At 45.8% G+C, this 17,861-nt stretch overlaps 1 protein-coding gene across 2 annotated transcripts; it reads left to right on the forward strand.

Annotated features, from left to right (window-relative positions):
• Positions 1 to 2,398: 2,398 nt before the first annotated feature.
• On the forward strand, positions 2,399 to 12,054 carry LOC143973810 (cis-aconitate decarboxylase-like). 2 transcript variants are annotated; one of them, XM_077474679.1, is made up of 6 exons: positions 2,399 to 3,033; positions 6,298 to 6,352; positions 6,566 to 6,753; positions 8,626 to 8,730; positions 8,812 to 9,017; positions 10,216 to 12,054. In XM_077474679.1, exons 1-6 carry the CDS (start codon positions 3,013 to 3,015, stop codon positions 11,135 to 11,137), a joined length of 1,497 nt encoding a protein of 498 aa, XP_077330805.1. In that variant the 5' UTR covers positions 2,399 to 3,012; the 3' UTR covers positions 11,138 to 12,054. The 2 variants fall into 2 exon arrangements, with proteins under 2 accessions (XP_077330805.1, XP_077330794.1); XM_077474668.1 differs by lacking the exon at positions 2,399 to 3,033 and having other exon boundaries at positions 4,669 to 6,352.
• Positions 12,055 to 17,861: the final 5,807 nt, after the last annotated feature.

Consider the following 17,861-nt stretch of genomic DNA (forward strand, 5'->3'; position numbering starts at 1 on the left):
TCCTGATCCCTGTACCCTGCTTTACTTACTGCTGACCTCTGCTCTCTGTATTACTTACTCCTGACCCTTGCACTCTGCATTACTTACTCCTGACCCCTGTACTCTGCATTGCTTACTCCTGTCCCCTGCACCCCACATTACTTACTCCTGAACCCTGCGCTGTGCATTACTTACTCCTAACCCCTGTACTCTGCATTACTTACTCCTGACCCCTGCACTCTGCATTACTTACTCCTGACCCCTGTACTCTGCATTACTTACTTCTGACCCCTGTACTCTGCATTACTTACTCCTGACCCCTGCACCCTGCATTACTTACTCCTGACCCCTGCACCCCACATTACTTACTCCTGACCCCTGCGCTCTGCATTACTTACTCCTGACCCCTGTACTCTGCGTTACTTACTCCTGACCCCTGCACTCTGCATTACTTACTCCTGCCCCTTGCGCTCTGCATTACTTACTCCTGACCCCTGCACCCTGCATTACTTACTCCTGACCTCTGCACCCTGCATTACTTACTCCTGACCGCTACACCCTGCATTACTTACTCCTGACAAATAGTAAAACCCTGGGTTAAGTACCGTAGGATCCAGTTTATTACTGATCAATATTGGTGAGATAAAGTCATGTGGACTGCGCAATATATACAGGAAATACATTGGACAAGGTTACCGTAATCAGCACACCGCACCCGGCTTCACACGCCGACCACAATCCCAAATTACCATGAAGTGCCGCCAATACTGAAAACTGATACACAGTATCTGACAAAAGTCAGTACACCCCTAAGGGAAAATCTCCAAATTGGGCCCAAAGTGTCAATATTTTGTGTGGCCACCATTATTTTCCAGCTCTGCCTTAACCCTCTTGGGCATGGAGGTCACCAGAGCTTCACAGGTCACCACTGGAGTCCTCTTCCCCTCCTCCATGAGGACATCACGGAGCTGGTAGATGTTAGAGACCTTGCACTCCTCCACCTTCCGTTTGAGGATGCCCCACAGATGCTCAATAGGGTTTAGGTCTGGAGACATGCTTGGTCAGTCCATCACCTTTACCCTCAGCTTCTTTAGCAAGGCAGTGGTGGTCTTGGAGGTATGTTTGGGGTGGTTATCATGTTGGAATACTACCCTGCGGCCCAGTCTCTGAAGGGAGGGGATCATGCTCTGCTTCAGTATGTCACAGTACATGTTGGCATTCATGGTTCCCTCAATGAACTGTAGCCCCCCAGTGCCAGCAGGACTCATGCAGCCCCAGACCATGACACTCCCACCACCATGCTTGACCGTAGACAAGACACACTCACCTGGTTGCCCCCACACACAGCACAGATCAACGACACGCCCCCTCCTAAGTCACAGTGTGCAGCAGCACAGATCACCGACACGCCCCCTCCTAAGTCATAGTGACAGTCCCAACCCACTCTTGTCCAAGCAGAACTGACAGTCCCTCTCCCGTCTGGCCTTGCTTCTGTCCCACTGACCGACACACTGGCTTACGGCCGCTCACCTCGGCTCCCTTGCACTATGACAACACACTGAAGCACCCCTTTGCCAGTTCCCCCCTCCAGTCGGTGGCACAGACATATTTTTTACTGGCAACCTTTTCCTGTCACTGGCATTTACTGGCAGGAGAAAAGTTCCCCTTTTTTACTGGCTGCCAGTAAAATCACTGAAGGATGGCAACACTGGCCGAGTTTCTCTTGCACACCCAGTGACGGGGAAGTGAGAACATCAGACGGGGAGAGTTGGTTCTCGGAGGGCGTGGTGCCGCTAATAAAACTACAAACTTTCTTGTTTATACCAGATACTCATCACTATCATATGCCGATCTTATGTAATCGTAATTCTTTTTTACTTCACCTGCTTGATGTCGTCTATAATAAAAATATGACTTCCTGTTAATAAAATATATTTTTGTACTATAGAATTGTCCATTTTACCCTTTACCCTTTCTCTCCTCCAATGAAGTTCATACGGATGTGGCCTTAGGAGTTTTATTTCAATTTTTACCGGACGCACAATTCATGGCGACTGTCAGTTGTCATCTCTGCCGCTTTCATCATTCCAGAAATGTGAATATTGAGATAATGATTTCTTCAAACGACCATGGTGCACAAAGCAAGGTCCATAAAGACACGGAGGAGCGAGTTTGGGGTGGAGGAACTTGACTGGCCTGTACAGAGTCCTGACCTCAACTCCATAGAACACCTTTGGGATGAATTGCGACTGCAAGAGACTGCGAGGCAGGCCTTCTCATCCAACATCAGTGCACAAAGCAAGGTCCATAAGTGATGATGACAATCTTCTCTCCAATCAATGGGCCCATGATAGCAGTAATGTGACCCTCGTTCTGGTCTATGGGGGAGGGGGAGTGGGGGGGTAACAGGTGGAGGAGATTGAGGGGTTAAATCATCTTGTGAAAATCCCGGGACTCCCCAGGGAGGAAATCCAATCATTTCCCTTTGGATGATTACTTGATCGATCTGCCCACACACAATATAATCTTCTGTATTTCTATTTTAAGTGAAACATTAACAGTTCAGATTTATGAAATCTACAAAGTTTATAAATATAAAGATGTTTTTATCTGTATTGGGCTGTAAAATGTAAAAGTCAAAGTTTTCGTGGCATAAAAAGATTTGATTGTTAGAAAACGAGGGATCGGGGGCTATAAATGGGGAGGTCTGGCATGGCTACAAGACGAGTCAATGTAAGAAGACATTTTATTCAACACAATAAAAAACATGAGACAGCAAAATATTATTGTTGTTACAATGAGTCGATCGTTTCATCACCTCGATCTCTTCTCTGCCAAAAATTCCCAACAAATATTCAGCTTCTGTTTCCTGGGTGTCAGAGGACCGCCCACTTCCTGAGGAGGACCGCCTACTTCCTGAGGAGGACCGCCCACTTCCCGAGGATGATGTCAGGACTGCCAAATAAATATTCTCTCTTCTAACCCAGACAGCCAACAATCATCTGAGAGATCGTCCCAGATATCGATCGCACCATGTTCTCCACCGCCATACAGGTGATTTCTATTGTTCTGGGGAGTTCAGTCTGCAGGAGATTGGATTCAAATCTTATTATTATTATTATTATTATTTGTATTATTATTATTATTATTTACTATTATTTTTAGTATTCTATATTATTATTATTTACTATTATTTGTAGTATTCTGTTGTTATTATTATTATTAGCAATATTTGTAGTATTCTTAGTATTAGTGGTAGTATTCTTTTTTTATTCGTCTTGTTGTTATGATTCTTCTTCTCATTATTATTAGACTGACAAGTTGCGCTCCATTCAGTGAATGAAATGGTTCTAATTGGAGCTACTCAAGTCGCTTCATCTTAGAAAAGCTTCCTGTACCATTTGAGGGCGACTTTAGAGCAACTTGTATTGACTTACAGAAGTCGTTGGCGAGCCACACTGAAGTCGCTCTGTACGGGGCGCCTTCAGAGTCGGGGGACTTTGAGGCCGCCCCGGTGTGAACCGTGACTTGTTATCATTATTTGTAGTAATGTTATTAGTAGTATTTATTGTTTTTAAAATGTAGTATGTTTATTATTATTTTCATTCTTGTTATTATTCTTATTATCTTACATAGATAGTAAGGTTGAAAAAAGAAAAAGTCAATTTTAAAATACAAACCCATCTATTCAATTTATCTGTGTCACAAAAGTCATTACAAATGGTAATTTTAAGAAAAAAAAAAAATTGGCAGAAAATTAAAAAAAAAATGTGAAGAAAATATGAATAGATGAAATGAAGTTGCATGTTTTTGTTTTGTACAAAAAAACTTCAGTAATAGCCAATTCCAACCAAAACTCTGATCTAATAATCCATTTAAAAAACCTCACTGACTTATATTAGGCTGGTGATTGGACATTCGTAAGGTGATAAAGAAACTTCCTCACCACCAGCTGTCCCAAAATAATTTCAGAACATAAAAAAAAAGCAACGTTTATGGGGAAAAATTGAATAAGTACGATATTGACTTGTATTAGTTTATTAAGTGAAGATGGGTGAACTTCAGTGATTTCACATTGATTAAACTTTATCAAAATTGTTGACAAAAATATGGTGAATTTATACAAAATAAAATAAAATGAAGGAACTTTTAAGGCTGGAATGAGCTTTAATGTTCCTGAGTAAAAAAAAAAAAAAATAAAAATAAAAAGAAAAAAGAAAAAAGTAAAAAAAAAAGGAACTTTACATATTTAGAGTTTTTTTTGTGTGTGTGTGTGTTTTTTTTTTTTGGTTTCTAATGTACTTTATTGTTATGTGATTACATTTTAATAACAGTAACTTACACAAAAACTAAGAGAAAAAATTACAACTGATTGTGTATTGTCACATTACTGTATTGTTAATGTATTGTAATGTAATGTAGTGTAATGTTATTAGTCTTTTTTTTCCTATCACTTAAAAAAAATCAAATAACATTTACCAAATTATAAGCACTAAAAATCACAAAGGAAAAATAATATTTCTACTTTATTTCTTGATGGTGATTATGTTGCAGTGCTGAATGGAAAAAATTAAAGGTACAATTTTACCAAATTTTTGCCAAGTGTGAAATCTGTCATTTCACCTGAAAATCTCTGAAATGCGTTTCTAATCCTCACAACCCAGAAACGAATTTGACAATCTGCGTTTCCCTGTTTTTTTTTTTCATGCAAATAATAATCCGTATTCTGACCAAAGAAAAATTGTAATATTGTCATGAAAAGGATAAGAATAGCTTTAGAAATACAAACTCATTACTGATTATTGATTACCGATAAATGCGATCACATAAAGTCACAAAGTGGAGAACGCAATGCTGAGCGCAAGTGGCAGGACGGTAAATGGGTGGTGAGGTCAGAGTGCCCTCTAGTGGAGATATTAAGCACTACACCTAGCTCAATGACCCAAATCCCAACCATTGCTGTGGATCCGATGATTTCCATTAGTGAAGAGGCAGAATTGATCGTATTCACCCCGGTGCAGATCAGGCAGAATGTATTACTACTTGGAACCCTAATGCTTTATAAATATAGAACAATACGGGAAGGCTTCTTCACAGTAAGAGCTGTGAAAATGTGGAACAGACTCCCTGCAGAGGTGGATCCGGCTGGCTCAGTAGATTGGATTCTTTCCTAAATGTACAGAATATAACTGGATAGTAACATTTATAGGGAAAGCTGATCCAAGGAGAATCCGATTGCCTCTCGGGGATCAGGAAGGAATTTTTCCCCTGCTGGAGGAAATTGGATGATACTTTGCTGGGTTTTTACCTTCCTTTGGATCACCTGTGTGAGGGATTGTATATATGAGATTGTGTATATGAGATTGTGTATATGGGATTGTGCATATGAGATTGTGTATATGGGATTGTGTATATGAGATTGTGTATATGAGATTGTGGACTTTTTTTTTTTTTTTTTTTATTGGTTGAACTGGATAGACTTTTGTGTCTTTTTTCAACCTGACTAACTATATACCTGTATCTATACAACTATATAACTGTATCTATATAACTATGTACCTGTATCTATATAACTATATACCTGTAACTATATAACTATATACCTGTATCTATATAACTATATAATTTATATTTGCTCTCACTGTAATCTGTTATGATGAGTGTATAAGTTGGACTGAAGGTGCCCCCCGGGGGGTCCACCTACCACTAGCCAGGAGCCCAGGTTTGGGTGACTAATATAAAGTTGGCTATACAGCTTACAATCTTATTGTATGATCCTCTGTAGACCAACCAAGAGCCGGGAGGGTTCATGTAAAGCAGTGATGGCGGACCTCAGCACCTCGGAGGTTTCCCATGATGCTCAGTGTGGTTGAAACATCAGGGGTGCCGAGGTCCGCCATCACTTCCCCAAAACCATTCATTCTGTTTTTATTTACAGGGATTGTTTGTAAATATGGAAAAGTTGTGTCCACTTTAATCACCCAATCAGGTGTGAGGAAAATTGATGATTTTTTTTTTCTTGCACGTGATTGGTTGATTGATGTGAACACACCTTCATCTCACTCAGTAAACATTCATCTGCACAGTGATCGTTCGCCCCCCACATGTATCCAATCAGAAAAGATCTTGTAGTCCATGGGGGTTGGTGGATGTAGAGAAGATTCTACAATCAGATTGTGACGTTCGGGGGGGCGGCAGAACGCCAGATGAACTTCCAAACATTAAAATGAAAATCTCTTCACTGCAGAACTGAAATAATTTCCCAGATGGTGAAAAGTCTGTGAAATTTGAATGTACTTTTCTGTTTTATTCCTCCAGAACACTAAGAAGATCCACCGTCTGTCCAGACACATCCACCAATCAGCCATGAAAGGTAAGGATGGCAAAGAATATTCCAAGTCCGGACAACATGGGACCGCCCACAACAACCAATCACACTTCATATCACAAGAGACAAGCTCTGATTGGTCACTTCCCCATTGGGAAGGTTGTTCCCGTTTCCTTGCTCCGGGTTTTCCCATGTGATATGAAGGGACAGAGATCAGAGGAAGAGTTGTCACTAATAATAATCTTCTGTCGGTTTTAGTGGTTGTCGGAAGCCAGGATGAGGAGACGGTCACCAACAGCTTTGCATCGTTTATCCACGGGATACGCCCCGGGCACCTCCCCGATATAGTACGCCACAGAAGTAAGCGCATGATGCTGGACAGCATTGGAGTTGGATTAATCGGAAGCACAACCCACGTCTTCAATATCATCCTGAAATATTGTCAGGTAGGTCCCCATGTACAATATCACTACCCACTCCCACCCATTACCTAAATACAATAGAGGGACTAGGGATGAGCTCAGTGTTCGACACAAACATCGGCCGTTCGTCTGTTCAGCGAATTCAGAACTTTGTGGACCGTTCGCACCAAATTCGTGTGGCACGAATGGCCCACAATGCACTACGCCATCGCAGTGCATTGCTGGCTCATGATTGGCCAAGCATGCACTGTGACCCCGCATCAGGGGCGGACTGACCATTGGGCCACTCGGGCACTGCCCGAGGGCCCCGTGCCACTAGGGGGCCCCATCAGGGTTGCCAGCCTCAGTAAAACCACTGAAAGTATGTAAAAATCTGTGTTTTTTTTACATCTGTCTCTCCAGTACCTTCTCAGTCAATAGAAACATGTCTGTTTATACTGTGTGATTGTATACTGTGTGTGTGTTTGTGTATACTGTGTGGCCCCAAAAATTTCTGATTGCATGGGGGCCCCATAATCTCCTATTGCCCGGGGCCCCATGAGTTGTCAGTCCGCCCCTGCCCCGCATGCTTGGCCAATCACAGCACCGGCAGCGAGGAGAGCCATAATTGGCCACAGGCAGGATGCCTGTGGCCAATTATAGCTCCAGGGGTTGAGTACACACCCCACACTATATAAGACCGCCAGCGCAGCGGCCTTGTGTAGTGTGTTCCGGTGTGCAGGGAAAGAACAAGATAGGCAGGGACAGTGTGCTTTTTTCTCAGGTATCTGCAGGAGTTAAAGTGGGTGTTGTGTGCCTCCAGCACAGTATACACCTGTATCTACCCTTTATTGCTGGTGTTCTCTAATACAGGCATCTGCAGAAGTTAGTGGGTGTTGTGTGCCTCCAACACAGTATACACCTGTATCTACCCTTTATTGCTGGTGTTCTCTAATACAGGCATCTGCAGGAGTTAGTGAGTGTTGTGTGCCTCCAGCGCAGTATACACCTGTATCTACCCTTTATTGCTGGTGTTCTCTCATACAAGCATCTGCAGGAGTTAAAGTGTGTGTTGTGTGTCTCCAGCACAGTATACACCTGAAGATACCCCTTATTGCTGGTGTTGTCTTTGCATATCTTGCATATTAGCCTTTAAAATTAGCACTTTTGATTTTGAATGTTTGAGTCCCATAGACTTTAATAGGGTTCTAAAGTTCGTGTATATGTCTTCCATTTACTGTATGATATGTTATCTCCGAGCCCCAATGAAGGGATTTGTGAAACGCGTTAGATATATTTTCTGATCTTTTGTTGTAAACAACAAACATTACCAGGACTAAATCTTGAGTTATGGGGATCCAAACTTCTATATAGAGCTTCACATTGCTCTGGGGATCCAACCATCTATATAGACCTTCACAATGCTCTGAGGATCTCATCCTTCTATATAGACCTTCACATTGCTCTGAGGTTCTCATCCTTCTATATAGGCCTTCACATTGCTCTGGGGATCTCATCCTTCTATATAGGCCTTCACATTCCTCTGAGGTTCTCATCCTTCTATATAGACCTTCACGTTGCTCTAGGGATCTCATCCTTCTATATAGACCTTCACATTGCTCTTGGGATCTCATCCTTTTTTTAATTTTCACATTGCTCTGAGGTTCTCCATCCTCCAAGGGTTGGAATTGATTCTCATTCTCAGGAACATCCAGAGCCACACCATCAAATTTATTACCCAATTTCAAGGTGCAATCCAAAGTTAAAGAAATGTCCACATTTTGCAATCATTATCGATTATTTCTGGTCTTTTTGAGAATACAGATTTTGCATTTTTTTATTATCAATGTGTTCAGTGTCATACCTGGAGGAGAAGGTCACAGGAAATATTCAACCTTCATTTTGATTCTTTTTCAGGATCTGCATTTTTGCACGTACGGAAATACTTCTCATTGCTCAGTTTATGGACAGAAAGGTTTGAAGGTCTCCCCCACCCTGGCCGCATATGCTAATGGAGTGGCTGTAAGTATAGCCTACCACCAGTAATAAACCCCAGAGACCAGAAGAGGGTGTAAGGTCTCTAATAATGTCTTGTTGGTTCAGGTTCACTCCATGGACTTTGATGACACGTGGCACCCCGCCACCCACCCATCTGGTGCCGTCCTTCCAGCTCTATTGGCACTGACACAGATGGTTTCCCAAGAAAGGCGAGTAACTGGAGAGGAGCTTCTGATGGCTTTCAATGTTGGAATTGAGATTCAAGGAAGATTGATGGGCTTTTCCAAAGAAGCAAATAACATTCCTAAAAAGTGAGTTGTTACAAAAGTCATAATTTTTATAATTGTATTCATCGCTGTTCTGTTCCAATATAATATATGAACACATCTACACCCAGGCATTGTCTTATCTTACTTATTTTCAGCCAAGATTAGGGGGTCTTTTTTATGCCAGAGTTACATTATATAGCAGAAATGACCATCACACCTACTGTATATGAACTTGTTATGCCTCATATACACGATCGGACTATCCGGCAGACTTGGTCCGGCGCACCGGAGTCCGCCGGACAATCCACCCATGTGTGGGCTCCGGCTGACTTTTTCTTTCCAAGTCCGTCTGACTTAGAAAGAAGTTTTGACTCAAAATTGTCCGCTCGTCTGTGTGCTAGTCCGCCGGACTTTTGAAATGAACGGACTTGCCCACACGGAGAAAAGTCAGTTCATTTTGAAAGTGGCTCCAGGTAGACGGGACTAGCGAAGGAGGTGAATGTCGCTGCCTCCATCAGCGAGATTGACACCTCGATCGCTCCGTCACCTGGTATGGATTTAAAGGGGAAGCCCTACGCCGAAAAAACGGTGTGGGGGTCCCCACAAAGTCCATAGCAGATCCTTATCCGAGCACGCAGCCCGACCGGTCAGGAAAGGGAGTGGGGACGAGCGAGCGCCCCCGCTTCCTGAGCCATACCAGGCCGCGTGCCCTCAACATGGGGGGTTGCTTTGGGGAAGGGGGGGCCCTGCGGCCCCCCCACTCCAAAGCACCTTGTCCCCATGTTAATGAGGACAAGGGCCTCTTCCAGACAACCCTGGCCGTTGGTTGTCGGAGTCTGCAGGCGGGGGGCTTATCGGAATCTGGGAGCCCCCTTTAATAAGGGGGCCCCCAAATACCGGCCCCCCACCCTATGTGAATGAGTATGGTGTACGATGTACCCCTACCCAATCACCTGGTGAAGAAAGCATAAATAAAAAAACACAACACAAGTTTTTAAAATAATTTATTAGACCGCTGGTCTTCTCTTCTTCCGTATTAGGGGGTCTTCTGCTTTGTAAACAGGGGGAGGGGGGGGGGGCACAGTCATGGTGTGGAATAGAATAGAAGATCCTTCCTTAGACTATTATTTTATACACCCCAAGGAAGAAATGAAACCTCATCCCTTCTCTACTCAATTCTATTGCTTTTCTATCTTGTATTATTTAATACATAATAATTGGAAATGTTTTCTCATTACAGATTTCATCCACCTTCAGTAGTTGGAACCATGGGAAGTGCTGCCGCCTCTGCCAAGCTTCTTTTATTAGATAAGGAACAATGCATGCACGCCCTGGCAATCGCTGCCTCTCTTGCTGGTGCCCCAATGGCCAATGCTGCTACTCTAGCCAAGCCTTTACACATTGGCAATGCTACGAGGTTAGGCCTGGAAGCTGCTATTCTGGCTTCTAAAGGAATGGAGGCCAACTCCCTCATACTGGATGATGTCCCAGGTTGCGCTGGTTTTAGTGCATTTTATGGTGATTACCAACCTAAGTCAATGGCATTCCCTGGTAAAAATTATGAGTTCCTTCTAGCAAAGCAAGACATTGCCTTTAAGTCTTTCCCTGCACATCTGGGGATGCACTGGGTAGCCGATGCTGCGGTCTCAGTCAGAAATAGATATATGGAGCACTATGGCTCTTTTGACCCATCTGCTATCCAATCTATAGTTCTCAGAGTCCCGATCTCCAAATACATCAATAGGCCTTATCCAGAGTCTGAGCACCAGGCCCGTCACTCCTTCCAGTTCAACGCTTGCACGGCTCTCCTGGATGGTGAAGTTACCATTGCTTCCTTCAATGATGATCACATGTTTCGAAAAGACCTTCAGCATCTTCTGAGCAAGGTGGTGGTGGAGCATCCTCAGGACAACGAGGCCAACTTTGACAAGATGTACGGTGAAGTGTCTTTGCTGCTGAAGAACGGGGATGTGATGGTCAGTAAATGTGATACTTTCTACGGCCACTGGAGAAAGCCCCTGAGCAGAGAGTCCCTGCTGAAGAAATTTGTAACCAATGCCAGAACCGTCCTCCAGGATGACCAGATCCAAGGTGTCATCCAGATGGTGGACGACCTGGAGAGCGTCACAGACAGTTCACATCTACCTCTGCTGCTTCAATAATTCTGTGTGGTCAACAGGAAAGTCAGAAAAAGGACAACTCATTAAACATTCAACTGTTTGTTTTATATGGAGTGGGGAATGGTTGAACCTCCGTCAGGTTTTCATTCATCCATCAGCATCTCATTGAGGGATTACTTTTCCGGTAGGCACAACAGAGATAAAATCCTTCCACAATGAGGGCACTTCTCTCCTAGACAGTTGACACCAGAACAATTGTCCTCATTGGAAGATTTCTCCCTCTCTTCCTCTTCTGGTGACAAATCAAAATTTTGGATTTCCCATCATTTCCAGTCCCAGTGACAATGGTCACCAGGACAAGTGGAGAGGGAGAATCTCCATAGTGAGGACCCTGACAGCAATAAAAACCTGACAGAGGATTAACCCTTCTGCACTCCACCCAAAACTTCCAAAAAATTGGTTATACAATTTAGGAGCAAAAACATCCAAAGCTTCATTATGGTTTAAAAAATGTAAATGGTTCTTCTGTTGGCAACTGAAAATTCTAAAGCTGGACTTTGGGATGACATTTCATTATCTGATGTAAAAGTCACATTGACAAATTCACTTTTCTAGTTAATTGATAAGAAATAAACAATCAATATATTTTTTTACATGCCAATAATGGGCACCATAAGTTCATTTGTCTTCTATATATATTATACATTGTGTATTTATATTTAAATATATTTTTATAGAGTCCTGTCTGTCAGCCATTGAAAATCTTTATTCTTAATATAAATGTAACAGAAGGGTGAGTGATCAGTGATTGGGAGTAGGGTGATGTCTGGTCTGAACCACCACAATCTGCAAAAACAACTGACCTCCCAGAACTCTGACCTCTGATTGTTGTATAGAACACAATGCAATGTACAACTCCTTCAATGTGAATGTAATAATTATATGTTTGTGGAATCAAAGCAAATCGTATTTGTGTCTTTTATTACCTGGAAAGTACAGACAGTCTGGGTTCATGGTGGGTGAGGATTGGGTCATGGTGGGTGAGGATTGGGTTCATGGTGGGTGAGGATTGGGTCATGGCGGGTGAGGATTGGGTTCATGTTGGGTGAGGATTGGGTTCATGGTGGGGGAGGATTGGGTTCATGGTGCGTGAGGATTGTGTTCATAGGGGGTGAGGATTGGGTTCATGGTGGGTGGGAATTTGGGTCATGATGGGTGAGGATTGGGTCATGGTGGGTGAGGATTGTGTTCATGGGGGGTGAGGATTGGGTTCATGGTGGGTGAGGCTTGTGTTCACGGGGGGGGGGGGGTGAGGATTTGGGTCATGGTGGGTGGAAATTCGGGTCATGTTGGGTGAGGATTCGGGTCATGGTTGGTGAGGATTTGGTTCATGGTGGGTGGGAATTCGGGTCATGGTGTGTGAGGATTGGGTTCATGGTGCGTGAGGATTGTGTTCATAGGGGGTGAGGATTCGGTTCATGGTGGGTGAAGATTTGGGTCATGGTGGGTGAGGATTCGGTTCATGGGTGGGTAGGAATTCGGGTCATGGTGGGTGAGGATTCGGGGTCATGGGGGGTGAGGATTTGGGTCATGGTGGGTGAGGATTTGGTTCATGGTGGGTAAGGATTGTGTTCATGGGGGGGTGAGGAGTGAGAATTTGGGTCATAGTGGGTGAGGATTCGGTTCATGGTGGGGGGGAATTCGGTTCATGGTGGGTGAGGATTCGGCTCATGGGGGGGGGGTGAGGATTTGGTTCATGGTGGGTGAGGATTGGGTTCATGGGGGGGCAAGGATTGGGCTCATGGTAGGTGAGGATTGAGTTCATGGTCGGGGAGGATTGGGTTGATGGTTGGTGAGGATTGGGTTCATGGTGGGTGAGGATTGTGTTCATAGGGGGTGAGGATTGGGTTCATGGTGGGTGAGGATTCGGGTCATGGTGGGTGAGGATTTGGGTCATAGTGGGTGAGGATTCGGGTCATGGGGGGTGAGGATTGTGTTCATGGGGAGGTGAGGATTTGGGTCATGGTGGGTGAGGATTTGGTTCATGGTGGGTGAGGATTGGGTTCATGGGGGGGGTGTGGATTGGGTTCATGGTGGGTGAGGATTCGGGTCATGGGGGGTGAGGATTTGGGTCATGGTGGGTGAGGATTCGGGTCATGGGGGGTGAGGATTGTGTTCATGGGGAGGTGAGGATTTGGGTCATGGTGGGTGAGGATTTGGTTCATGGTTGGTGAGGATTGGGTTCATGGTCGGTAAGGATTGGGTTCATGGTCGGTGAGGATTGGATTCATGGTGGGTGAGGATTGGGTTCATGGTGGGTGAGGATTTGGGTCATGGGGGGTGAGGATTAGGGTCATGGTGGGTGAAGATTCGGGTCATGGTACGTGAGGATTGAGTTCATGGGGGGCAAGGATTTGGTTCATGGTAGGTAAGGATTAAGTTCATGGTTGGTGAGGATTGGGTTGATGGTCGGTGAGGATTAGGTTCATGGGGGGGCGAGGATTGGGTTCATGGTAGGTGAGGATTGAGTTCATGGTTGGTGAGGATTGGGTATATGGTCAGTGAGGATTGGATTAATGGTCGGTGGGGATTGGGTTCACGGTGGGTGAGGATTTGGGTCATGGTGGGTGAGGATTTGGGTCATGAGGGGTGAGGATTTGGGTCATGGTGGGTGAGGATTCAGGTCATGGTAGGTAAGGATTGAGTTCATGCTGGGTGAGGATTGGGTTCATGGTAGGTGAGGATTGAGTTCATGGTGGGTGAGGGTACGGTTTATTGTGGGTGGGAATTTAAAGGAATAATGAATAACAAAGGAAGGTGGTGGCTTCAGAATCAGCCAATCAGACACTTGGGTTCTTTCAAAAGAACCAATCACACACACATGTATATATTCAAATAGAAATACAGTAGTAGGGATGAGCTTCGTGTTCGAGCCGAACGCATGTTCGACTCGAACATCGGTCGTTCGTGCGTTCGCCGAATTCCGAACGTTTGGGCCGTTCGCGGCAAAATTCGTGTGGCCCACAATGCACTGCGATGGCGCAATGCATTGCTGTCTCACGATTGGCCAAGCATGCACTGTGACCCCGCATGCTTGGCCAATCACAGCGCCAGTAGCGAGGAGAGCAATGGTTGGCCACAGGCATCCTGCCTGTGGCCAATCATAGCTCAGACTGTGTAGTGCACGCCCCACACTATATAAAGCCGCCTTTCAGGCGGCCTCGTGTAGTGTTTGTTAGCATCTGAAGCAGTGGGTGTTCTGTGTACCTTCAACACAGTTACACACCAATCGTTTTTGGCTTATTTACTATTTTGCTCTTCTGTAGTGGTTACTGTCTGTGCCCTGACCGCAGTATACACCACTATATTCACCTCACCTATATAGCTAGTGATCTAGCTTTAATAATAGAGCTTGCAGTCAGTAGTGTTAGTGCGTGCTGTCTGCGTGCTCTGTACCCAGTACATACCACTATATACACCTACATAGCTGTTCTCTATTTGAGCCCGATTGTCATTTGCTGGAGTTATTGGAAGTTGTGTGTGCCTCCAGCACAGCACAGTATACATCTGTATATACCCCTTTAACTCTGCTGTTTTCTGGTTATTATCTGCGTGCCCTGACCGCAGTATACACCGTGATATTCACCTCACCTATATAGCTAGTGGTCCATCTTTAACAATAGAGCTTGCAGTCAGTAGTGTCACTCAGGAGATAGTGCGTGCTGTGTGCCTGCTCTGTACCCAGTACATACCGCTATTATCCACCTACATAGCTGTTCTCTATTTGGGCCCGATTGACATCTGCTGGAGTTATTGGAAGTTGTGTGTGCTTCCAGCACAGCACAGTATACATCTGTATATACCCCTTTAACTCTGCTGGTTATTGTCTGCGTGCCCTGACCGCAGTATACACCGTGATATTCACCTCACCTATATAGCTAGTGGTCCATCTTTAACAATAGAGCTTGCAGTCAGTAGTGTCACTCAGGAGATAGTGCGTGCTGTGTGCCTGCTCTGTACCCAGTACATACCGCTATTATCCACCTACATAGCTGTTCTCTATTTGGGCCCGATTGACATCTGCTGGAGTTATTGGAAGTTGTGTGTGCTTCCAGCACAGCACAGTATACATCTGTATATACCCCTTTAACTCTGCTGTTTTCTTGTTATTGTCTGCGTGCCCTGACCGCAGTATACACCGTGATATTCACCTCACCTATATAGCTAGTGGTCCATCTTTAACAATAGAGCTTGCAGTCAGTAGTGTCACTCAGGAGATAGTGCGTGCTGTGTGCCTGCTCTGTACCCAGTACATACCGCTATTATCCACCTACATAGCTGTTCTCTATTTGGGCCCGATTGGCATCTGCTGGAGTTATTGGAAGTTGTGTGTGCTTCCAGCACAGCACAGTATACATCTGTATATACCCCTTTAACTCTGCTGTTCTATAAAAAAGACATCTGCAGGAGTTAGTGGGTGTTGTGTGCCTCCAGCACAATATAAACTACCCAACTACTGTTTTACCCAACTCCCTTCAGGCCATTACCATGTCTGGAAGGCCAGCAAGGAGAGGCAGACAGGCGCGAGCCGATAAAAGAGGGCAAGCAGGCTCTGTGTCTAGAGACAACAGTGCTGGTCGTGGACGCGGTGCATTGTCATCAGCACGTGGCCATGGGACATGCTTGTCCTTCTTTTCTGCAGCTGGACATGTTGAACCGCAACATGCCAACGACTTGGTAGAGTGGATGACCAAGCCCTCTTCATCCTCCTCATCCTCTCTCACCCAGTCTCAGGGTAGTAGAAAAGCAGCTGCCAACACATCGTCGTCCCTCCTCTCAATGTCATCATCAGTGACTCCTTCCCTAGACCCACCACGTCCTCCTGAGGAGTCTCCTGAACTCTTTGAGCACAGTGTTGGGTACATGCTCCAGGAGGATGCCCAGTGTTTGGTGGGCTCTGATGATGACACTCAGCTAGAGGAAGGCAGTAGCGTGAGCACAGAGAGAGGGGATGCTCAAGAAGGACAGCAATCTGGCAGTCATGTTCCACAAGCTGCAGCATACTGCCAGGTTTGCTACAGCGATGAAGAGGGAGGGGATGATGAGGGCACTGACTCCACGTGGGTGCCTGGAAGGAGGGAGGAGGAGGAGGAGGAGGCACATGTCCAACGAGGCAGGATGCCCTCCGGGGGCCAGCTTAGGGGCAGCACACCGACTGAATCACACCGCAGAGCTCCGCCTGCGCAGAGCGCTTCCTCTGCGCAGAGCGCTTCCTCTGCGCGTTATTCTAAAAGTTCTTTGGTGTGGGCCTTTTTTGAGACGAGTGCATCAGATCGCACCGCTGCTATTTGCAACATATGTCTCAAGCGTATCTCACGTGGCCAAAACATCAGCCGCTTGGGCACCACATGCTTGACCAGACATATGTTGACCTGCCATGCAGCTCGTTGGCAAGCATACCTCAAAGACCCACACCAAAGAACAAAGCGGACCTCTCCTTGCTCCTCATCAGCTGGCATCTCCAACCCCACTAGACCTTCAGTCCTCTCTGAAACCTGCTCTGAGAGGAATGAAGGTGTAGAATTAGGTGTGTCACAGCCAAGTGCTTCCGGGAACTCTGCTAGTGGTACATCCACGTCCGATTATAGCAGACAAATGTCCCTGCCCCAGCTGCTGGACCGGCGGAAGAAATTTACTCCCAGCCATCCACATGCCCAGCGGTTGAATGCTAGCTTGGCTAAATTGCTAGCACTTCAACTGCTGCCTTTTCAGTTGGTAGACTCGGCCCCCTTCCGTGAGTTTGTACAATGTGCGGTTCCTCAGTGGCAGGTCCCCAAACGCCACTTTTTCTCACGGAAGGCAATTCCGGCTCTCTACCGGCACGTGGAAGGCAATGTCCTTGCCTCGCTGGACAGGGCGGTCAGTGGTAAGGTGCATATTACCGCTGACTCATGGTCCAGCAGGCATGGACAGGGACGTTACCTGTCTTTCACGGCCCATTGGGTCACTCTTCTGGCTGCTGGGAAGGATGCAGGACAAGGTGCAGTAGTATTGGAGGTTGTTCCGCTACCACGCCTCCAAAATGCTACTATTGGTTGTGACACACCTCTCTCCTCCACCCCCTCCTCTTCTTCTTCCTCCATGGCCTCTTCCAGTGCTCTGTCCTCAGAACCAGCGGTGCTCCGTAGGCGTTGCAGGGGCTACGCAAGTATGCAGGCAAAACGATGCCATGCCGTGCTTGCGCTGGTTTGTTTGGGGGACAGGAGCCACACTGGGGCGGATGTTTTGTCAGCTCTGCAGGGGCAGGCCGAGAGGTGGTTGACGCCACGCCAGCTTAAGCCAGGAATGGTGGTTTGCGACAATGGCACCAACCTCCTCTCCGCCCTCCGACAGGGACAACTGACCCATGTGCCCTGTGTAGCTCACGTCCTTAACCTGGTGGTGCAGCGGTTCTTGGGCAGGTACCCCGGCTTACAGGATGTCCTGAAACAGGCCAGGAGAGTCTGTGTGCATTTCCGCCGATCATTTAATGCCTGTGCTCGGCTGGCTGAGCTCCAAAAGGAGTTGAACCTGCCCAAGAACCGCCTTATATGTGACATGCCCACCAGATGGAACTCAACATTGGCCATGCTGCAGCGGCTGCACACGCAGCAGAGGGCCATCAATGAGTACCTGTGCGACTACGGCACCAGGACAGGGTCAGGAGAGCTTGGTTTTTTCTCACCACGCCAGTGGGGCATGATCAGGGATGCATGCACTGTCCTGT

The sequence above is a fragment of the Lithobates pipiens genome, unplaced genomic scaffold (assembly GCF_037356315.1).
Source record: "Lithobates pipiens isolate NorthernLeopardFrog02 unplaced genomic scaffold, aLitPip1_a1.2 Scaffold_1, whole genome shotgun sequence".
Classification (NCBI taxonomy): Eukaryota; Metazoa; Chordata; class Amphibia; order Anura; family Ranidae; genus Lithobates; species Lithobates pipiens.

What these genes read in the sequence shown, in the direction of transcription:
- LOC143973810 (XM_077474668.1), top strand. Translation starts at nt 6,271, where the DNA reads ATGTACTTTTCTGTTTTATTCCTCCAGAACACTAAGAAGATCCACCGT. An exon ending in CCACCAATCAGCCATGAAAG is followed by an intron (nt 6,353 to 6,565) that starts GTAAGGATGGCA and finishes TGTCGGTTTTAG; the next exon opens with TGGTTGTCGGAAGCCAGGAT. An exon ending in TCATCCTGAAATATTGTCAG is followed by an intron (nt 6,754 to 8,625) that starts GTAGGTCCCCAT and finishes ATTCTTTTTCAG; the next exon opens with GATCTGCATTTTTGCACGTA.